Below are 24076 nucleotides of genomic sequence, written 5' to 3'. Positions count from 1 at the left end.
ACCATAGATATTTTTTTTGTACAATTTTTCCTTATTAAGAAAGGCAAAAGGATCTAAGCCCATACAATCTTGTCTGTTCTATTCAAACCATAGATAATACATTAAAGAACAATGGCAGCTTTCTATACATCATTTTATTTCAGTTTGAAGGGTGGGGTAGCCGTTGTAACTATACTCGAGACCTTAGAACTTATATCTCAAGGTGAGTGGCGCATTTACGTTGTGGATGTCTATGGGCTCCAGTAACCACTTAACACCAGGTGGGCTGTGAGCTCGTCCACCTATCTAAGCAATAAAAAAAAAGTTATGTCTTACTTTAATTTCTAATCTTATTTTTATGAAAAATTATAATATGGCGTGAAATGAAATGAAGATGATTAATTTGAGAAGTTAATGAACGGGGATGAAATTAAATAAAATGAGATGAGCTGATATGGTATGAAATATTATTATATTATCAGTAAAATGGTGGTCATTTACTAAGATTTTTTCTGTGGACTTTTTGGAGGTTCCCAAGAAGCTACGTACAGCGGTTTTGCTTCACTTTCCCACACTTGCGCAATTTGACAGATATTAAACAGTTAATAAACCACTGTTATTACACATTTATTATTACTCAAGAATCACGTCAGCTTGGAGAAGCTAATGGTGACTGGCAAGGTGAACGAAAGAAGACCACGAGGTAGAGGGCTGACACGTTGGACTGACCATACGCACTACCCTCGACACCACAGTTCTCGATGCTCTATACTCAGCGGCAGATAGAGGCAAATGGCGTAGAATGGTCCGTAATAAGCTCTTGTTGCGAGGAGGTGGTCACGACCCTCAGTATTGAGGAAATCGAAGCAAGAAGAAGAAGATTACACATTTAAACCTGAAGTAACACTAAATGGACAAGATAAAACAAATTACACAACATCACTCCTCACGTTCCCGCCAAAAAGTCATGGATTGGATAATACAACTCAAGTCAAAATTACAGATTAGTTTTATACTATGGCTACGTCAATAGTACGATCTTCTGTAAATATCAACTTCCACAATGCCCTACATTAAGCTAAGGATCGCAGCTTATTCCCGTACGATTCGAATTCCCATACGATTCGGGAAATCGTATGGGAGAAACTGATGCAGTGGGGGAGTCACGACCGTTAGTAATGAGGAAAATGATGCGAGGAGGACTACGTCAACAGTGAATTGCAAGAGTGTAGATCCCACACGCTTTTAGAGAATATTTCGTGGAACTGAGTACATATTTAGTAAAGTACACAAATTAAAAATTTATTTAAAAATTTCCGGTTATAAAATTAAAAAGCTAATTTCATGTCAAAAACAAATGTGGTTGACGACTAAAACAAACATCAACAAAAATTAAAATCTAGTCTAGTAGACATCTAGTCTAGTCTAGTACTAAAGAAATATGCGAAAATAAACAAAAAACTTATTCCATAAATAAAATAAGAAAAAACAGCTAACGTGGACTTAATTTAAATGTTTAAAAAGTTGCCGTATTCTGTAAAAAATTGAAGGAACCATTCCATCCATTAAATGCTTTTATGAATTTGGAAGTGGTATGTACTTTACAAAATTTAATGTCGATAGTTAAAAAATGAGTGCTAAACGTAATTAATTTGTGATAAGCTACGAAGGTGACTAGGCTGTATGATAGTACTAGAGCTATTGTCACGTGTCAAAAGAATTAAAAATTAAACAAGATGGCGTATACGTCAACGACATATCAATGTTTTCCACTAAGTTTCTTTTTCCAATAGCTTTTTTGCTGGTTTGATTTCCAAATAAACTACTATGTCTATTAATAATTTATCATCTGTTCTCAAATCTTGTTCAGAAAGTGAACTTATAAATGAAACATCGGAAACTAGCATGACACAGAAGCAAGTGGAAGGATCCCGATTGAAGCGTACTTTTACTTTACCCAGGAATCCCTTTGGGAACTCAAAGCCTGGTTCAAGTAAAAGTAAAAGTGGCGATGGAGACAACAAATCCATAAATTCTAGTTCTGTGATAAGTGATACACAAAAGGACGAGGGCAGCTTAGAAAGGAAGTTGTTCAGAAGGCCTTCATGGAAAAGGTTTCTGAATAAGATAGCTCTACATATGAGTACAGTACGTGTAGCGGGTGTAAGTACCAATTTAACAAACACATAAATGGCTTTTACTATAACAAATAAATAGCTAAAATTATATACCTATCTGGAACTTATTAATGTAATCCTAACTGAAGGAGTTTGGCGAATTCAAGTCTATATTAAACAAGACATGGAAGAAATATAAATAATAACTACTTTAAAATCAAGTTTAATAAGTTGCTTCCTAAACTAAATTTTAGTTTAGTAAAATTAGTTCAATATTAATGATAGGAAACCTAAAACAATTTAAGATAACCAAATGTAAACTGTTTTAGGGCAAACCGGCTCCAGTTTTAGTTAATGGAGAGAAGACGAATTGTAATGGTGAGCCTCCGTGGCCACCTGGGACCACTCCAGCTGCGACAGGGATAAAGAACCACGGAAACACTTGTTACATGAATGCTGTCCTGCAGTGCCTTTCTCATACAGATGTTATTGCTGAATATTTTGTGTTGGACCATTATAAGGTATTTGTTTGATGACTAAACCAATTGTAGGTTATCTGGTATAAAATATGTCATCACTTATTTTGAAAATTAAGAGTCCTGTTAAATGTGTGAAAAATGTATGTTTATGCATCTAGGGGCATCTTAATAATATTTTATTTAATATTTCAAAAAATATGTTTTTATCTGCATTTTAATTTAAGAAAAAGACACTTACGCACTTGTTCACAAATATTTTCCTCAATGCACGTATATCATTATGTAATGAAATTGACATTGCAAAAATTATTATGTATTACCATAATGACTAGTGAAATGTCTTCTTTGGAGTAGATATTGACTGGGTAGTATTTACTTACTTGTATTGGTTAAGACAGTGTTGAAGCTTGAAATGCTGGGGTAGCTATGATATACATTAGATACCATAAGGCATTTTGAGAGAAATCTAAATTTGATGTTTTTGCCATTTTTGGGTACACAGTATGGTTTTACTGCACTTCTAAAACTGCACTATATCTTTCAATAAAATTAAGCTTAAATATAATTGAAACATATAAAAAAAAAACCTTTAATAATTATATAGATTTACCATGAGCAGGATTAGTTGAAAACTGTACCAAATTATGACGTGTTCCTTCAACAATACAATAATAAATGAAAATTATAATTCTAAATTTTAATATTACAGGTTGATCTTCAAAAGCGAAATAAAATTAATTCAAAGAAATATGGAACAAGAGGAGAAGTTACTGAGCAGTTGGCATCATTGTTGAAATCATTATGGGCTTGTCACTATACACCAGATATGAGCACAACCTTTAAGGTAAATTGATTGGTAAAGTCAAGTAACACATTAATACATATAAATGAGTTTACTAAGACTGGTTTGTTTGGTTTACCAACCTCTTAGGTGATCAAACGGTTATTATGAGAAATCAAAAACACCGATAAAGCTGTAGTGTATTGTTGTTGCTGTGTATAGAATTATTACTTAGAATACGTTTTTTTTTTTTACGTTTTTATTTTAGAATTACGTAATTAGATTTACATTTAAATAAAACATTAAATGGATTTTTTAGGAATTATCTTATGCCATGCAAACTAGTTTATGAATAATTGTAGAAGTTAACATAGAGTTTAAGGGAAATCAATAGTAAATAATGATAAAAATGTAACCTACCTAATATAATAAAAATGAAATTGTATTTAATTTTAAAGCTGGGATTATTAATTAAATTCAATAAAAAAAATAGTATGCTTTATACTCATTGTAAAGCATAATTTATCTATCTCTTGGTAATATGAATTAATAATGTAAAGAACAAAAAAATGCATATCGACGCTTGAAAGGCAAACATGACTAAGCGACAATGCGTGAACTTTACAGTAGAGCAATTTAAAGTTGAAATATCTGAAAAAAAAATTATTTTGACGAATCTAACTGTAGGTTTGAAATTATTTTAATAGACCTAGATATAGTTTTTTTTTGCCCATCGAATATACTTAAAGGCTATTGCCTATCATTTGTGTATATAGCAGTTATTGTCGCTTATATATATTGTCCATAATTTGATAAACAGGTAAAATTATCTGAATTTTATATAAAAGGTTTCTCGTCACAAGTAAAATTATCTAAGCCAGCATTGAAAGATTTGGAGTAACATGTAAAACAATATGAGCTATCGTTGAAAGATTTTCAGTAACATGTAAAGTTAGACAAATTCGCACAGCTTACAGTTTCGTTTTGGGTATATTGGACTAAAGTGATCCCATAGTTCACAACAAATCGAGTAAATGTATCTAAATACTATTCCATTATTTTATGCATGTAGAAAGTGTAAAGAATTGAACTAAAATGTAATGAATACTATAGTAAATCATGCAAAAGAGCGAAACCAAAAGAGCGAGACGTTTATGAATAAACATTTATTGTAAAAAACAATAGGGATATATTTTTTTGCAACAAAATCACGCTATTGCTATTATATTTTATACAATATTTTGCCAATATTAAATAAATAAACCATAACACATTGTAGTGTATTCCAATATAATACCAAAATCTAGTTATTGCCTCATCAGTCTTAAAAACAATAGAGAATTATTAAAACTCATAAAAGCTCTAGTTTTCAGAGTAAATCAAAAACAATAATAAATTGTATTCTGCTATTGAACATAACCAAACTTAACAACACTATTGTACCTAATATAATCAGTCTCCAAAGGCATACGATAGATATGCGACATGAGATCTTGTTATTTTTTGTTAATCAATCACAATCGTACAATGTCGTGCACGTGGAATGCTCAGAAACTCTTGTTTAAGACAATTAGGAATGACTTTGTCAGTGCAAAGTTTGAGCAAATCATCATATTTGGCTTTTGATATGGGTAGCTGAGACCTATAACAAGATATCAGTGATAACTTGATTTTAGGCTGAACTTCGACATCAAAAGATAATGCAGAAGCATTCATAGATGTTTTGTATTTAACGCTTTGCTTGTATTTTTTGAAAGTCATAACACGGATCTTGCCTATTTTCCCGGTTTGGTTGCCTTTGAAGTACTTATCACTAATACTATCCCATTTATAAAAATCTTCATAGCTCAGTCTTTCCACCTGAAAAGGTGATGAATCTTGCCTAGCTGTTGAAAATACTGTAAACCATTGTGATGATGCGTAAACAGTGGTATTTTTTGATCGATTCTCTACAATGGCACGGTATCGACATGTAAGTGTGTCCCGTCAAAAGAAAGTTTATTTGAATAATGCAACATTGCTAATACCGTATGGTTTTGGCCTGGACAACAGTCGCAATAGAGAAGTAATCGCGTAACGTTTCTTTTAGCATCAATGGACTGAATATATTTATGTAAAATAGTTGCAATCTCATTGGCACCACGCTTGCCAATACTCTCATCCCAGTAGTAACCAAAAACATTACGAGTTCCGTTTCATAAACACAAAAATTATATACGGCTAGTTTCCTACTACGAGCATAATACAAAAGCATAGATTGTGCAAAAGGCGTATTGAGTACTTTTTCCGAAACTAGCATATGAGATGACGGATCCTCTCCGTCTATATTTTTGTGGGCTCTAAAACGGGTATAGCTTTCTTCTTTTTCTGTTTCATGTTATTGCTTTTCTCTTTGTTTTTCGAGATTTTTCATTTTTTTCGTAGTGAAGAAAGACGCTTTAGACATTTGACTTTTATAGGTACATGAAATCCGATGTTGAAATTATCTAAGAATATTTACGACATTTACGATATTTATACGACAAATTCTCTCGCTTACAATATTGTGTTGTGCTTTTTGTATAGTTTGTATATAAGTTGGAGATATTTCTAATTTCTTCAGAAAGGTAAACTTTGCTCGAATTTTGACTATAGTAATGCGAAGGTACCGCTGGTATTTTTTTTATTTTTAGTGCTCAGTTGGGTGGACGAGCTCACAGCCTAGCTGGTGTTAAGTAGTTACTGGAGCCCATAGACATCTACAACGTAAATGCCACCACCCACCTTGAGATATGAGTTGTAAGTTTTCAGTATAGTTACAACGGCTGCCCCACCCTTCAAACCGAAACCCATTACTGCTTCACGGCAGAAATAGGTAGGGTGATGGTACCTACCCGTGCAGACTCACAAGATGTATCTGCATAACTTTAACTAGTAGGTGAGCTCACCGGACTCAAACCTGACGATGTTGCTAACACTGGCCCTAGCAAGAGCAGTACTTCACAGAATCTACCACCGGATCGGAAACGCAAACCCACTGAGAAGATCCGGCGAGAAACTCAGTGGTCTGTGTCTGTGGGTTAATTTACTCGCCGAACCCTTCGTCGCCAGCGACGGGTTCGACGAGAACGATGATCGGGGAAGTCAATCGTGAACATTTGTTAAGTACGTATTTCATTCCAAAAATTGGTACCCGCCTGCGGGATTCGAACACCGTTGCATCGCTACATACGAATGCACCGGACGCCTTATCCTATAGGCCACGACGACTCTGTAAACTTTTGATAAATCTTTTTACGGAATCTATAGTCGTTTCTTTGGTCTTATTTGGTGGTTCACATCTCCCTCATGGGAACAAAATGCAAAATAATGTGACAAACGACTTTACTAAGCGACGCCCAGCTTACGAATGTCACATTTTACCAGCCCGCCAAAACGTGGTACGCGACTAGTTGCGCATACCCACGCGACGTATTTAAAGTTGCGCAGTTCCTTAGCGACAAAAAAATATATTTTGTTTACGGGTAAACATAACTAAGCGCCAAAAGTAACCATTGCAATTAATCAAGTAAAATTATCTAGGCGACGTAGTTATTAGAAATGTTGTCATGTAAAAATATTTACGGATGGAAAGGGATATTATGTTAAACAAGTAAAACTATCTAAGATTCAATAGTATTCCATTTTGTTTCAGGTTAAATTGTATAGCTGTACCAATTACGACTACTTTGTATAGGTACAATCTACTAAGTGGTTTCAAAGAATAATTTCATAACAAGTAAAAATAAATAAATACAAACAAATGAAAATTTAAAAACATGAATAACTGACTAAGTGAATAATACCTTATTATTAAAATGTCCTAACTGCAGGATGTCTCTAAAATAACTTTTTTTTTGTCGTTTGGTAGGAAAAAACTCTGCATTTTTATGAAAATCACACCATATCTAAGCGACATAAAACACGTCACAGAGTGATGAAACCTATACTAAACGACGCAGAAAAATCAGACGATTCCAATGGTGTATCTAACTCATTTTACCTACTTTTGTCGCTTAGTCATGTTTGCCTTTCAAGCGTCGATATAGTACAAGGCAGTTGGAATCTACTTCCATTGCTATCATACACAAGTGCCATCTTTACAACCAATTATTAGGTAGTAACCTCAACTCATTAAATCATAATGAGACTGAACTCACTTCTGCAAATTAACCACTTCAGAGGTTACTGGATTGTTGGCCCTAATTTCAAAGGCTCCCTCCCGGATTCTAGAATTACTTGCTGTGTCAGAACTAATACTACCATATCGTTAATTTTCGAAAATTTCTTACAACTATGTGGTAGTATTGTTTAAATCTTATTAATTAGATAGGTTTTAGTTTACTGCACTCAGTTTTTATTTTGAACTAAAATTGTGCAACTCATATCACAACTTAATTTCTTTTAAATTTTGAAGAACCCTTTGAGTATTAGCAGCAGTTATAAAATAATTCTTATTTATTAGTCCGCATTTACAGAAAACTGTGGAAAGACATGGCACGCAATATAGAGGTAACAGTCAACATGATGCGCAAGAATTTTTATTTTGGCTTCTTGATAAAGTGCATGAGGATTTAAATACCGCTACAAAAAGAAAATATAAAACAATAAAGGTATTTGACAAACAAATTATAAAGGTTTATTTTGTTCATTATCTTAATTTTAATTAATTTTTCTGATATTTTTAGAATACTTGTGGGAAGCCAGACGAGGTAGTCGCAGCAGAAACATTAGCAAATCACGCTAGAAGAAATAGCTCATTTGTGCAGACAGTATTTCAAGCACAATATAGGTAATAGATTTCTGATTAAACTCAATGTTAGGTACTAACAAGATTAATCGTGAAATAAGGCAATGGTAATAGCTATTTTGGAGAAGGGTAGCGTAATACAGAACTCAGTGGAAAATGTTACAGGAGGTCTATGCAAAGAGGAACATTGAACTGTGGGAAATTTTATAGTGAAACCAAAACCTATTTTTCTAATCTATTGAACTGTCCAGTTCAGAGTAAATTTAAAAAATATATTTTTATAAAAGTATTCTTTAAAAAAATATTACCATACAAAAATACAATACAATTCAGTGCTTAAGACTTTGGCATGATATTATTAAGATATATTAAAATTGATATGTACAATGTGGATTTTCCTTCATATAAATCCAATAATTTTTTTGTTTTTATATACAAACCTCCTTTTTAATTCCAATTCTGGGTATCAGTGTATCCTATTGTCTTTTGCTACTGGAGAATTCAGCACAAGAATCAATGCAGAAATATAATTTGGTCCGGAATCTAGATTACGTGTTATTATTAAGAAAACTGAAATACTTCAGATATTCTATATTTTCTTAGATCGGCCCTAACATGTGCAAAATGTGAAAGAACATCTTGCACCTTTGACCCCTTCCATTGTGTGAGTGTGCAGCTACCATCAAGATTAGCAACTGCACAACCGTCTCCCCTACCTGTCAATGTAAGTATCCCTAAGCCTTTGTACAATACCCTATTAGTGGTGTCTTTGAAATAATTTTATCATTACAGAAAAATAATAATTCAATTAAAATAAGCTTGTATTCATAAAGCATCATTTCGATGTTTCGAATATCTTAGTTTTTGTAGTTACAGATTACTGAGGTGAGATTAAACTGTAAAAGTAGTTTTAATTAATTCTATGACTCGTGAAAACTGAACAAAACCGTAATTATATATCTTATACAGTTGTTATTATGTCTGTTTTGTAAGTTTGCATAATTCCAATATAATAATGACCATACCACGAAGCATTAACGTGTTCAAAAGGTTCAATAATCATTATTTTAACTGAAGTCAAGCCATGAATGAGCGAAATTAATAATTTGTAAATTGTTAAATAATAAGTAACTAATAAATAACAAGTTGTAAATTGTTGGTCACCGTTCTCGACGAACCCGTCGCTTACGACGAAGGGCTCGACGAGCATATTAACCCATAGACACAGCCCACTGAGTTTCTCGCCGGATCTTCTCAGTGGGTCGCGTTTCCGATCCGGTGGTAGATTCTGCGAAGCACTGCTCTTGCTAGGGCCAGTGTTAGCAACACTTCCAGTTTGAGCCCCGTGAGCTCACCTACATATTAGGGTGAAGTTGAAATAGCCTCTCAAGGCTATCAGCATAGGTAGGAAAGGAAGAAAAAAAAGTAAATTGTTAATTAGAAATGAATTTTCAAATTTTAGGTAGTTTATGTGAATCAGCAACCTCGACAAGTTCGCATCGGACTGGAGCTTCCACCGACCGCAACGATGGATGATTTAAGAACGACACTTCACGCAGATACAGGAATTGAACGCGATCACATTATATTAGCTGAAATCAACGAAGCAGGTATGTATGTAACGGGACTATTGTGCAATCTGTATAGTAAAAGCACAAATTGTAACGCAACAAAGAATTGCTAAACGTTTAAAAAAAAGCGATAAAAATACGAGTAATTATAGAACACGATTTTCGTTGTGATACCAATGCCAGATAAACGACCCAGCATTAATGACGTTCGGTGTGAACACTACAAACAAATGCCGGACTCCTTATTGGTTTGAACGCTATCGACATGGGAGTTTTGATATAAAAATATGTACCGGCGCGGTATTCGGCATTTCGGCACATATAAAATATGTGCCGAAAACTATAGTTATCAACGACGATTAACCCTTTGACTGTTATGTAGGTCACCGGTGCCCTACGTGGCGCACTGAAGTAATTTTGTACATTTCTGATACTAAAGCGCCTGGATTGCCTAGTCGTAGTAGACACTTGTGGACCAATGAACTTAGTTGATCCGTAATACTGTTTTTTTTGTGGTTACATACAGTTTTAACTTAGTATACAGCTTAATTATGTTTCGGTTTTGGATAGAATTTCTGCATTGAGAATTTAATGTATTAATTTTATTAAGGTTGGTGCAACGCTCGTGCAAACTGGGAAGTTGCTGGTATGGATTTCGGCTCGCTGTATTGTTTAGAGGCTCCGCCATTATTACAAACGCCAACAACTCCATATCTTCTCTTACTATGGGTCAATATAATTGAAGGAGAACGATTTGGTAAGCAATAACTAACATACATATTACATACATACATGAATAAATAATATTAATCCACAAAAATGTTGATTTTATAGTCCAGGATCCACCGCCCATTTTTGCACTTGATTACTATCAAGCTAATTTTCCGTGAGTAGCTTTATTTTGATGAGACGCCCAATAATTTCCTATACGAAACTCTCGATTGTGGTAGCTAACAGAGGTAGCAAGGATAAAATATGTTGATTTGATGATTCTCAAATATTTATTACTAACTGAATTTTTTTTTGTTAAATCTCAAGACAATTATCTAAATTATTCGAAAAAATATTTGTCCTACAAAATCTATGGTTTGATCAAAGAGTCCCCTCTTTCCGACATGTATCGATAACAAGGTCATCATAAATGATTACTAACCAGCTGATTTTTTTTTTTTTACTTAGTTAATATTTATGTAATTTAACAGACATATTGTCCTACAAATTGCGCGGTACGTTATCCCGGTCCTACGCTCAGAAATTGTTAATACCACAAGACCATTTTTCTCATTACTAACTGTAGGACAAAAATATCATATAATAGGTTAGTGTGTTCTCTGCCCAAATGAAACAACGTCCTACAAGAAAACAGGTATGTATCACTAGTCCGACAAGAATTGTAATTTTTTCGTTTTTCTATTTGTAAAATAAGATACAGTGAAAAAATCTTTTTTAAAATTTAAATAACTTTATTTTTTAGTAATCTAGGTACAAAAATTTGTGTATTTATATATATATATATATATATATATATATAAAGAAATTAATCTTCATCAGATTCATCTGATAAATGTTCGCTACTAACATCGTTATCATCTTCATCTGTTTCACTTTCTTCACTCGTGATATCTGACTCTGTAATAACATGAAAAAATTAAGTAAATTATATAATAATGAATAATCAATCAATACATAAAAATAGTATTAATAGGTTACCTTGTAAGTCAGAAGATAATTCTTCAAATGATGGACTTTGGGGACCATCAAACCAATAATATTCATATTTACCATCAATTATTGTCCATCCAAAATTTTCTGGCAATTTTTCCGTGGGGCACCGCATGTGTGCATTACACCATATATTGCAGATGAATACAGTTCGTTTAATTTGTTGCAACAATTCTTGTTTTGTTGGTGGCAAACTGGAAGGATCATATCCTACGATTTTTTGTTTTAAAATTTTTTCATTGTCATTTTTTGATTTATACCCTTTTTCAAATAACTTATACCGTCCTTTATTCAGATCATTTTTTGTTTTTAATGAATACATTCTGCATACATACTCTTCAATAATTTGAACTACCTCATTCGATGTTGTTAATTCCGTATTTTTAATTCGTAGAAGTTGAATAAATGCCTCTTGAAAATTTTCATTTTTCTTTAAAATACTGAAAGGTTTCTTTTTTCCTTTACGAAAGAAAGCAGGATTGTAATCATTCCCTGTAAAAATATGGCATATGGCGAGTGAACAAGATAATTGATCTCCAAGCTTGGCATAAATTTCATTTATGTTTAAGTACATTTTTTTTTATTCGTGCTTAAATTAATTATTATTTGAATTTTATCTTTTAAATGCTTAAAATTTGCCAACATTATTATTGGTATATCAGAATCTGTACAATGTATCTCCACACGATAGTTAGTATTAAATTGACAAATGTGGTATACTATTTTGGTATCAGCTTCTTCATGATAACAAGAGAAATTATAGTCAATGACTCTTTTTATTTTATTTTCACTAGACACCTCATAAATGTAACATTGATCATAATTAAGTTTAATAGTCTTTCCTGTGATCAAAGTAATAAATTCGTCCCTTGTCCAATCTTCAATTAAAAATTTTACAAATTTTTCTTTAAAATTGTTGCTCCTCAATAATTTGCAGAAATCTGAAGGACGATTATTGTCTTTACGTATTACGTCATATTGTATGTCATCTTCACCTCTCAGATTATGTTCAAAATCTTTAATACTGGGATTTTTGTATTTGTCAAATATAATATGTACTTCTTTTCTATTATATGTAAGTATTTTTAATATATGCATTGAGATTTTACCATATCTGTTTGGAAGGTTCTTCAATGTATGTAATAAATAAAATCCATCAACTAAGTGAATATCTGCTTCTGGAGGATTTACTATTTCAGTTTGATATTCTAGTAATTCATTAATAATTACAGATTTTGGGGTCTTGCAAATTGTTCCATTAGTATGACAGAGTGAAAATGGAATAGGAGCTAGAGGATAACTTAATGCTTTTTCTAAATCAATTTTATTTTTTAGTGACACATAAAGTAGACGACCAAAAACATCTCTTTGCATTTGAACTTCTTTCACTTTTCCATTAATTTTGACTTTTTGCGTATTCTTGTACTCAAAATTAATTATTTTATTTCTGGTAATGGCTTTATCAAACCTATCTGGTGTTACTCGAGACTCAGCAATGAAATTCTTATTTTGTTTTTCGCCCTCAATTTCAACTGATGATAAAAAGTTATATACTTCATCGTTCACCGACTGACCTTTCGATATATTGTAAAGATGATCTTCTGACAGTTCTAATCCAAAAGGGTTGGTGTACTGCTTTATTAGTTGCATTAGTACTTGTAAGTTTTTGGTAGATTTATTAATTGTTGATTTCTTTAAATCTTTCGTAATATCATCTGTTGATTTCATATTACAAAATTCCATCACTTTAGATATAACACTTGTACGTAGTGAGTGAGTAATTGACCATTTTTGTCTTGCAGAGAACGAGTTTGTAATGTTTACAATTCCAGAAGCTTTAGAAGCAGCATCAGCATTGATTGTTTGTTCAAGTGTTAAATCAACTGGGATTCTTGAAAACGGTTTTATTGTTCTTCGAATGCCCATAAAACTCTTTTGACAATCATCAAGCAATCCGGGATGTGTAGTTTCAATATTTATCAACTTATCCCAATAAATAGACATATACCTTGCATAATTATGGTGATTCATTGAAAAAAAAACATTTGTTATTTTCGGTAAAGTGTCTACAAACAAATTGAAGTCACCTATACGAATACTATATTCTAATTGAAGATAATATTCAACTAATCTTGTGTACATTAAATAAATTTGAGGTGTTTTACCATGCCTTCCATTTAAAGTTTCATTTTTATATTCTTCATATTTGTTAAATAATTTTTTTAAATTCTCATTGGTTATTTGTGGGTCATCATTCTGTTGTTCATTAAATATTTTTAAGTATTCTTTAATATTTTCCAGGTCCTGATCATGCTGCTGTAAAAACCTTTCCAAATGTAAATTCTGCAAAGCAAGAGAGAGTAAAGGATGAATTTTTCTGCATCGATTAAAGTGTTTTCCACTTAAAAACGAACTGATAGAACCACTGGCCAAAATTTCGCTATCTATAAGAATATTTGTTAACCCAGATCCACTTATAAATTTCCCGATAGCTTTCATGAATGATAACATTATGTGGAAAGGTCCAAAATTAATAAAAAGTTTTTCGAATTCATCCTCCGCACTCTGTATCCGTAAAGCAATCTTGGCCATGGCTAAATCGTAAGTAACGCTGAAGAAATCTTTTTGACATTCTGAAGCGATTTGCAAACTTCTACGCATCGTCTCTTTTACAACAGCTGGATCCGTGGGTGAATTATTAATTTGCGTTAAATACTCAATCTTTTGAATTCTACTGTCATCTTTTAAAATTTTGGCATTATATCCTACCCACATTGGCGTGTTTGAAATTTTTAAGTTATGGGAAAGTACCCATGTAAAATGCCTATGTTGAAAATTAATTAAATTTTGTGGTTCTTCAGGTGACGCTACACTACTACGCCAAAATTCTGGACGTCGTTGCTTCGCGTACAGTATATTTTCAAATGACTGTTCCTCAAACGAACGTTTTCTACGGCCAGCCAAATCACGAACATTACTTGAAGAATTCCGTTCAGCTTCTGTAGATGCATCGTTCCTTTTGATGATGTTCAATTCTTCTTCTGTAGGGATATTTTGATAAATGATACCCACTGTATCATGTAAGGTATTTTTACCAGAGCTTGTCTCTACATATCTGTCGTAATTATCCCACGCTACTCCAGATGATAATATAGAAGTTCGTTGAATGCTTGTTGGACATAATTGATTATTAGAAACACAACAGTATGCAGCAGACGTCTCCAATTCCAGTATACTTGGATAGGTGATGCAGTATCCTTGCCTGCTTAATATATCCACGACTTTTTTGCTTCCTGTGAGACTTTTTATGGTTATACCCAATAAAATATGCTTTCGCGGTTTAATATAACCTCTTGTAATGCTGTAGATAGAGTCCTGCGAAAAAGATGAAGACAATCTCCGAACCCGATCGCAGCTTTCTTTGCCAATACCGCTTAAAGCAGTAGTCCAAAATATATCTAACCATTTTGGAACATCGCACTCTCCTTCATTTAATACTTCACTGTCGATGAAATCTGTTAAAGGTTTTTTTTTTATTCCCAATATATTTTTTCGATATTTCAAGGCGAAATCTTTTGCTTCTTGTTCAAATAATATATCATTAATTTCTTCATCATCGATTGTTTCAATATCGATTTCAGATGATATAAAAAATTGTTGATTTGAAATATTGACCAATGATATTTTGTGTTTTAATTGAGTTTGTATATAGTCCTTGAGAGCTTGATTGCTAAATGTGGTAGCTTCTAAATTTGCGTGTTCATAAATTTCTTTTACAAATTCAGCATAACAATATTTCAAGTGAGCTAATGACATCACTCGTCGATTTGTAATAACTTCTTGCTGAATATAATTAATCAAGCGTTCTCTGGCAATTTTATGGCCATCTCGTTTCGTGGCCCAATCATTAGTTGGAGGTGGATTCATTTTCCTTTGGTATTTGGCAAAATAATTGACATTACATATATTATGATACGCCAAAAAAGTATCGTTAACAGAGTTATTTTCTTCTTGAATTTTCCGTAACATTTCTATATCGCCCAGTTCTGTAGAATAATTTTTAATTTTTTCTAGAAAGGGTATTTTGTTTTTAATTTTACGACAGTATATTTGTCGCCCTTTACGTTTTTTATTGACTTTTTGACAAAAAAAGCATTTCTTTGCTAACTCATCATCTCCAAAACTTTGTACTTCCGTTTCACAATCTACATTGTCCTCCTCAACAGTATTCTCCAAATCTTCAATATTACTGGTTTCATCATTAATTAATATCGAACTCTGGTCAATATTTCTGTAAATAATAACGTGCAAAACAATTTTATAATTAAAAAATAAATAAATAATTTCAAGAAGCTTTTTAGAGATTTGTACTTTTACAGAAACAATAATTGAAAAAAAATTGTAATGGCATCATTTAAAAGAGTAGATTCAGATGAACTTGTTTTTAAAAATGAACAATTACTAACAAATAAAAAAAATTATTTAATTAACTAACCGTGAAGTGCCTGGCAATGGGTCCGGTTCTACATTTTCAGCAGACGTTAAAGATATCGAAGAATCAATGATTCCAGTAGATTGAGACGCTGATGATGTTGAAGCTGGCTCAGTGCTGTGTATGAGAAATTATTAAAAAAAAATTAAAAATTGTTTATTTGAGAAACATGCAAATAAATACAGTGTCTACATAAATATCACATAGAATCATCGATATTGAAAAAATTATCCCATATTAAATTAATATTTAGTCAAATAGTCATACAAAAACATAAATTTAAATGACAAAAAATTTAATAAGAAAATATTTAAAATATAATATACTATCAAAAATTATTGTTTAAAGAATGTAACAATAATACAATGCTACAATAGAATGTTACAATGCTAATGCTCGATTTCACATAATTACGTAAAAATATGAACTTAATAAATTATGTTTCAATTATTTTAAAAATAAAGTAAGTAAATATTCGATCGACTTACCTTTCATAAGACAAATATTTAGATTTCACTCGAAATTCTTTGTAACAAGAGGAATGATAACCTATTACTTCGTCATTCCAATTTTCAGGCAATATAACATCTCGATATTTATGTTGATGATGCTTTCGAGCAGATAGAAAAGTTTTGCAAGAAAGCCAAAAGTCTTTATTAAATTTCTTCACTTTTTCTCTTTTCTCTCGAAAAGTAGAGTTTTCACATAACGAATTACACAAAAAACACTCCATAATTATTTTGCAGCACAAAAAACATTTCTTGAAATTATTTATCAAGATAAAATAAAACACGTGGTCGACTGAGAAAATGTTTGCAGGCTTATGGTCAACACTAACGTGGGATACCTAATACGCAGTAAGCAATGCTCTGCGCATGCGTACCGCCGTACCAGTGTGACTCAGCTGTAGTAGCAAAATACAGAAACCCAAGCGGCACAACTTTTTTTTTGTTAATTTTTTGTTGAATTTACATTGACGATTATTAATTTTTTAATTTCTTTAAAATTTTTGAAAATAATCAAATCGACATATTTTATCATTGCTACCTCTGTTAGCTACCATCATTGAGAATTTTCGCATAGGAAATTGTTGGGCGACTCATCGAAACGAAGCTATTCACGAAGATTCAGCTTGATAGTAATTATTTTTACATCAAGGATCTGTACTACTACTTTTGAGCGTAGGACCAGGATAACGTACCGCGCAATTTGTAGGACAATATGTCTGTTAAATTACATAAATATTAACTAAGTAAAAAAAAAAAAAACAGCTGGTTAGTAATCATTTATGATGACCTTGTTATCGATACATGTCGGAAAGAGGGGACTCTTTGATCAAACCATAGATTTTGTAGGACAAATATTTTTTCGAATAATTTAGATAATTGTCTTGAGATTTAACAAAAAAAAATTCAGTTAGTAATAAATATTTGAGAATCATCAAATCAACATATTTTATCCTTGCTACCTCTGTTAGCTACCACAATCGAGAGTTTCGTATAGGAAATTATTGGGCGTCTCATCAAAATAAAGCTACTCACGGAAAATTAGCTTGATAGTAATCAAGTGCAAAAATGGGCGGTGGATCCTGGACTATTAATTAAAACGAATTGTGTCTTTTTATCCAAATCCAAAGGTTCACCATATGCAATGCAAGTTCCGCGGGAGATTTCCTATGAAGATTTACAGAAGTTGATCTTGAAGGAAATGAATCAAATTATATCTGAACGAGTTTTGGAAAACGCACAAGGAAATGATATATTCCGCGCGAGGATAGCTGAGGCACATCGACCGCGGGACCCAGCTTATTTGCAACCAGAGGTACATAGCTTTTTATTAATTACGTAGTTACATAATACAGAAGATAATGTAATCTTGGAGTCGTTGACTCTCAACTCTTGAATTTTACTTAATAAAACTACTTCGATAATTTTATGATAACTTAACACTAATCATACCAACGCTCATTGGTACTTTTGCTACCATAGCAGGTAGACAATGGTATACGACAAGTAATACTCAAGATGAACAAAACAAAACAAAACAAAAAGTATATTATAATAACTGTAGATTATTTGGTAAGAAAAAGTCAAGAAGTCAAATGTGCAAAAGCAATAAGATGATACGAGTCGACTATTATCAAAGCCGGCAATCTGACTTTTGGACAATGATTGGTAAATCAGAAAAACGAATTATTGACTTTGTATTCCATTGGCAGTCACAAAACTCTTCGGAACGACATCTTAGATAAATAACAGGTTAACTATTAACCTTTATTTAATGCAGGTTTTGAACCGTATTCTTTGAAGGAGACGATTATATTCAAATCAATCTGTATTGACATATCAATAAATTTTTTTTGTCCAAATGCACAGATTGCCACCTTTGATAATAGACGACTCATACATGCACTTTCAATGTTTAGTGTCAATTATATTTTAGGTTTAATTTTAGAAGATGTGCGATTATTTTCAAACTTTTGATTGTGTCCCATTACAGCTACCGCATCCATTATTCGCCTTGGACGTAGAGCAAGCCTTGTGTCCGCACGATAAACATCCACATCTCCGGTTGGAACTGCTCTGGGACCCCGAGCAACGTGACAAGTATGCGCTCATCCATTTTTTTCATCTGTTAGCTGCCGTACTAAATTTAGTTAAGGCGGTTCCAAATTCAATTTTTTTACCCCTTTTGCTTGTAAATGAAATAAAAAAAATCTTTTACGTTAGGGTAGTTCATTGCAGGTTTTATTTAGATTTTGTTGTAAATGATCAGACGAAGTAACGGTCCATTATTAATGCCGCCATCTACCTTGAGACACGAGCTCAAAGTTTCAACTCTATTGTTAAATGACTAAGCTACAAAACGCATTACTGAGTAATTAATTATTATGCAGGATAGTGGTGGACCTGCCTATTTTCGCGTTCTCTACACACATGCGTTTCGGCTTGAAGGGTGGGGCAGCCGTTTTAACTATACTGAAACTTTAGAACTTATATCTCAAGGTAGGGGATACCGTAACGTTGTAAATGTCTTATGGGCTCCAGTAACCACTTAACACCAGGTGGTCTGTGAGCTCGTCCACCCATCTAAGCAATAACAAAAAAATAGGTTTCATACACACCTTAGTAAAAATCTCATAGATGGCGCTGTATTAAAAAAAAACTACACTGAGAACGTCTAAGGTGTTCTATTTCATTATATCGCCGGCTGAATCCTACTATACATTTATGTGTTTGTGTCTCTATGGACTTATTTTTTCGTTTCATCGAGTTAAGTTTCACTTCAAAAATTGTGGAATTATATCTTTCTGTTGCAGTATAATCCGCGAGTGCAAGGAGCAGTGCGAGGTGCACGTGTCCGCGGGCGGGGGGGGCGCGCCGCCGCTCACGCTGCACGCCTGCCTCACGCACTACACGCGCGCCGAGCGACTGGGACAGGACGACGCCTGGAGGTCAATCTGCTTCTGTGTGCTCACATAGACCTTAATCACTGATAGATGCCTCTGTGTACTCGGTGGTTACCGGAGCCCATAGATATCTACAATGTAAATACCGCCATCCACCCTGAGGACATGAGTTCTTAGGTCTCCGTTTTAACAGTAAAACAGCTGCCCCACCCTTCAAACCCGAACGCAGTACTGCTTCACGACAGAAATAGGTAGGGTGGTTGTACTTACCCGTGCGGACTCACAAGACGTTCCACCAGTAAAAATGCGTACCTAACACATTAGCAAACTACTTCCACGAATAAAAAATATTTTTTGGATTATTGGGAAATTGTCGGTCTCATACGCGTTAGGGACAGTAGACGGGACCTTTTGTAGTTTAGTTTTGTAGTAGCTCACGGCCCACTTGGATTTTAAAACACAAAAGTCTCACGTATTTTAAATCACTAAGATATCTACTATATAAAACAATTAAATAAAAAATATAACATGTGAACGTTTGCCTACTTTTCATGTTTCTGATAAATACTTTTACTATGAAAAAAAATCTATAATAGACCATTTGATGTTCTATGTACGAATGATTATTAATTATATTTTAACTTTGACGCTTGGCCATCAAACAAGTTTTTAATAAATTTTTTGTACAGATGCCCTCAGTGTCAGAGGTACATGCCTGTGGTAAAAACATTGGGACTGTGGTCACTACCGGACATATTAGTAATACATTTGAAGCGATTTAGACAGTAAGTATACTTAGACAATTCCGTCTTTTTAAGATTTTAAAGTATGATTATTTGTATATTGTTTTCTATTTTATTAGTGAATTTAAGAATAATTACATTAACAGGATAGACCACATGACTGAGGAATATTGCTGATAGTACTAGTATTACCAATTAATTAATTTGTCTACTTATTAATGTGTTTATATTGTACTAGCGGCCCGCTTCGGCTCCGCTCGCGTCTTTGACAAAAATTTCAACAATATCTGACGTTGTGTTATTTTTTTTAATAAAAGAACACTCTTGCGGCATAACTATAATAGTTAGACATATGCTGTCGCGACACTTCTTGTAAATAATAATGTTATCTACAAAGTCGTAATACATTATTTTATTCTATCATCAATAGTTTTCGCAGGGCACGCGATGTAAAGAATATTTTAGGAAATTTTTTACACCTTGGGTTACATTATTGGTGTTTTAGTATAAATCCCTAATTTTTTTCAAAATAGATTATAGCCTATGTCACTCGGGAATAGTGTAGCTTCCAAACAGTGAAAGAATTTTTCGAATCGGTTCAGTAGTTTCGGAGCCTATTCAATACAAACAAACAAACAAATCTTTCCTCTTTATAATATTAGTATAGATTATGAAAAACAAATTACAGGCAGCCTAAAGGCCGCACGAGCACGAAATTAACAACAATGGTAGAGTTTCCACTCAACGATTTCGACATGACGCCGCACCTCGCGCACAGGAACTCCTCGGCGGAGTCGCCGGGGCATTCGCGGTCACCACGTCGGAGATACTCGAAAACATCAACACTGAATCATCACGATAACGTTTACGATTTGTACGCCATTTGTTATCATCACGGCGATGACTTAGAAACAGGTCATTACACTGCCGCCTGCAAAAACCCTTACGACCGCCACTGGTATAAGTTCGACGATTCAAGGGTGACACGGATCGATGATGAATGTGCCTACGATGAGTTGGTGAACAACACCGCGTACATGTTGTTTTACAAACGGCAGAAGCCGACCGTCACGCACTCCTATAGCTCCGAGGAGTACGGCGGCCATTGGGCGCTTCGCATGCCTAAATACGTAAAGAGGACCACGGAGACATTGAAAGAGCTGACCGAGGTGAAGGAAGAAAACGTCGAAGAAACCAAGATCGATTCGTCGCCCGTCGAACAAGACTCTGAGTCTGACGTCACGGCCGTCACGCGCAGCCCTTCGCTCTCCCGGAGCGCGAACAGTCTGCTCGACGACGACGCGCCTCCCGCTAGCAACATCACGACGATAATTCAATCGCCGACCCTACAGAGGCCTCTCATTGTAGAAGTCAATGGAAATAACGTTTGTACAAACGTAAACGAACGCGAGTCTGAGCCGAGCAACTCTATCGAGCTGTATATTCACAAGGACGTGCACGTGAATCCAAAGATGACGCCAGTGGACGGTCGCCGCCCACGCTCCGTGGACATTCCCGTCACGCTCTCGTCACCCCACTCCGCCCCCCTCTCCGCTCCCCACTCCGCCCCCCACTCTGCCCCCTTCTGCATTAAAGACTCGAGTAGGAACTATGAGAGCTCCCCCCTAGTCGCGAGCATAAACGAAGTGGAGTACCATCCCACAACTGAAGAGTTGATGATGTCGATGTTTAAAGAATCGCAGTTTATCGTTCCCAGGCGCCCTGATCGGGTCCAAGGAGAATCTCATCATCCAGGTTAGTCATTTCGATCATTATCATTATGAATATTAAAAGATGTCAATATACTGTTGTTTTTAACAAAATATGATTGTTGTGTTTTCAGGAGAAAAGACTTCTGCATGGAAAACTCGAATATCGACATGAAAAAAAGATATCGATCATTGTATAGTTATTTTGTTCACGAAAGAGCTAATTATGTGTTGAAAAAATACGTCATATTTTAGATCTGAACGTATCATACAAGCAGCTATTACTTTATATTTAGTGTTTTCGAAACTTTTGTAAACATATGTTTCTATATTATTATTTGTTGTACAAACAAGTGCAGAGGCTTATAATGTAGCGTGGTAAGCAAGATAATAATTTATGGCTTTTAATTATTTCCAATATCCTCTAATGATGAATCCAAGTCTTCGATAAAATGCCAACATTCATTGTATTTGACGTTCGCATTCACCAAAGAACAATACTCATTAAATGAGGAAGGTATTTATCAATCTCATAGTTTTACATTAAAAGTGTTTGATCATTTAACGTAAGTTTCTAAGTTTCAACTGTTTTTTTTTTCTCGGATATTATATATTACTTTAGTATATAATTCAATTAATCAGAATTTCGAATTAATATATTAAAACAGTTGTGGACTGTGGATGTTCGAATATTTCCTTGTTACCAAATACAATTTTATATTAGAATAAAATTGCACGTAATATAAATAAAATATTTTCTGTAATAACGGTTATAGAAGTAAAATAAATACGAATGAATGAAGTGAAATACGAATATTAAACTAAGCTTAGATCAGTATGGACTACTATAGACGATGTTACGACGTTTCATTAAGACAACATAATGTGCCTTCACTGTAGAGATGTTGTGATTTTAAAAATAAATATTGTGTAATCTTTTATAAATAAATAAAAAGCCTGTATACTGGACGACATGATGTTTCGAATATTGCATTATATATAGTATATTTATTCATATTGTGTTCGATGTAATGAATATATTTAGTGTATAATACATTATGTACTTTTTAGTGATAAGTTCAACAGCTATATTTATTACATATTTGTGATAAAATAAAATTTGTATTGGGTATTTGATTTACAAAGAAATAATGATATTCGGTTTTGGATATAATTTGGATACAGTGGTATATGTGATGTGAGTGCACACAAAGATGTACAATGTAATGCACTTTATTGTGATTTTATATGATTTGTATAAAAATATTTTTTATAAAAGACAACATTTAGTCATATAGAAAATGAATACTGTAACAAGTGGCCTCAACTGATGTCAACGTTAATACATGTTTAATGAACAATTTTTTCATCAAAATTTTGATATAAATGGCGCCACTAAAGTGCTACTAAAGTGGTCGGAGAGGTTTGATGGCTTAAAAACAGTTTTCACTAATTCGGAACACATTATTTATAAAAATTTATTGTAAAACTAAAATTGGCGATTCACTGAATGATGAGTACTTACTTTTTTTACAGATTTAAAAATATTCGATTCACTATGTACCTGTTTGAATCACAATTCGAATGATAATTTAAAATAATGTATACATAGTTTAATTTGGGAACTTTATTTTAGGTTCAACTGCGGCTGGCCTCGAAAATAAATAAATAATTTTAATATGCAAGCTCTCAATTTTATAATTACTTTATATTTAATTATTTTAGGGGAAAAGGATGACCTCAAAAATTTAAAATTTATTATCAGAGAAAATTGGATTACTACTTAGTGGTGTAAGTAATTGATTTACCACAGCTATCAAGACAGCAGTTACATCCATATGGTCCACTATATATGGACACTAATACACTCTACTCTAAAACAAACTGGTCTAATAAAAGCTTTATAATTATGCATAAAAAGTTATAATCAAAGCACGTACCAGAAAATTTTAACAAAAAAAATATGTAAATCTACGTGTGAGGTCTTCGCATTTCCCTGTTTTTATATAATTTTCATTGTTATAATTCAAATGTTTATTTTAATTTCACCAAGTTATGTTTAAAATATAAGTGTTATGTCCACATTGAAGTTGTTTTGCAATTGTTCACCGTCGCCGTCATATATAAATCTAAGTTACGGTTCGTCTGATTGTGAAACAAGTTAATAGGTGACCGTGTTTTGGACAAGAAATCAGACGTGTATTTGGAGGTTGGTTGATTGTAGAGTCACCAATGCGAACACCTACAGTACGTGGATAGATAGACAAGCTTGCTATCCACTTGATGAAAAGTTGTCACTATCGCCC

The 24076-nt window shown here is 33.4% G+C and overlaps 2 protein-coding genes across 4 annotated transcripts; one reads left to right on the top strand and one right to left on the bottom strand.

Moving 5' to 3' along the window:
* The first annotated feature begins 1697 nt into the window (after positions 1-1697).
* Usp15-31 (Ubiquitin specific protease 15/31) lies at positions 1698-23854 on the top strand. The gene is made up of 14 exons (XM_028188052.2): positions 1698-2142; positions 2426-2617; positions 3285-3419; positions 7853-7987; positions 8063-8166; positions 8728-8848; positions 9587-9734; positions 10306-10452; positions 17546-17730; positions 18409-18515; positions 19229-19363; positions 20008-20103; positions 20750-21816; positions 21905-23854. The coding sequence occupies exons 1-14, from the start codon at positions 1807-1809 to the stop codon at positions 21943-21945; spliced, it is 2949 nt and encodes a 982-aa protein (XP_028043853.2). The 5' UTR covers positions 1698-1806; the 3' UTR covers positions 21946-23854.
* Positions 11181-16642, bottom strand: LOC114247107 (uncharacterized). Of its 3 annotated transcripts, none has more exons than XM_089734498.1 (5): positions 16398-16642; positions 15913-16026; positions 12992-15708; positions 11406-11909; positions 11181-11324 (listed from the first exon to the last, which is right to left on the bottom strand). In XM_089734498.1, the coding sequence occupies exons 1-5, from the start codon at positions 16640-16642 to the stop codon at positions 11233-11235; spliced, it is 3672 nt and encodes a 1223-aa protein (XP_089590624.1). In that variant the 3' UTR covers positions 11181-11232. The 3 variants fall into 3 exon arrangements, with proteins under 3 accessions (XP_089590624.1, XP_089590625.1, XP_028035763.2); XM_089734499.1 differs by having other exon boundaries at positions 13583-15708; XM_028179962.2 differs by lacking the exons at positions 11181-11324; positions 11406-11909 and having other exon boundaries at positions 11982-15708.
* Positions 23855-24076: the final 222 nt, after the last annotated feature.

Source organism: Bombyx mandarina, chromosome 17, assembly GCF_030267445.1.
Source record: "Bombyx mandarina strain Sakado chromosome 17, ASM3026744v2".
NCBI classification, from domain to species: domain Eukaryota; kingdom Metazoa; phylum Arthropoda; class Insecta; order Lepidoptera; family Bombycidae; genus Bombyx; species Bombyx mandarina.
The sequence above is the reverse complement of the archived record's forward strand: the minus strand, read 5'-3'. Positions and strand labels throughout refer to the sequence as shown.

What these genes read in the sequence shown, in the direction of transcription:
- Usp15-31 (XM_028188052.2), top strand. Translation starts at nt 1,807, where the DNA reads ATGTCTATTAATAATTTATCATCTGTTCTCAAATCTTGTTCAGAAAGT. An exon ending in CGTCTCCCCTACCTGTCAAT is followed by an intron (nt 8,849 to 9,586) that starts GTAAGTATCCCT and finishes TTCAAATTTTAG; the next exon opens with GTAGTTTATGTGAATCAGCA. An exon ending in GGACAGGACGACGCCTGGAG is followed by an intron (nt 19,364 to 20,007) that starts GTCAATCTGCTT and finishes TTTTTTGTACAG; the next exon opens with ATGCCCTCAGTGTCAGAGGT.
- LOC114247107 (XM_028179962.2), bottom strand. Translation starts at nt 16,642, where the DNA reads ATGGAGTGTTTTTTGTGTAATTCGTTATGTGAAAACTCTACTTTTCGA. An exon ending in AAATATTTGTCTTATGAAAG is followed by an intron (nt 16,027 to 16,397) that starts GTAAGTCGATCG and finishes TCTCATACACAG; the next exon opens with CACTGAGCCAGCTTCAACAT. An exon ending in CCATTGCCAGGCACTTCACG is followed by an intron (nt 15,709 to 15,912) that starts GTTAGTTAATTA and finishes TATTATTTACAG; the next exon opens with AAATATTGACCAGAGTTCGA.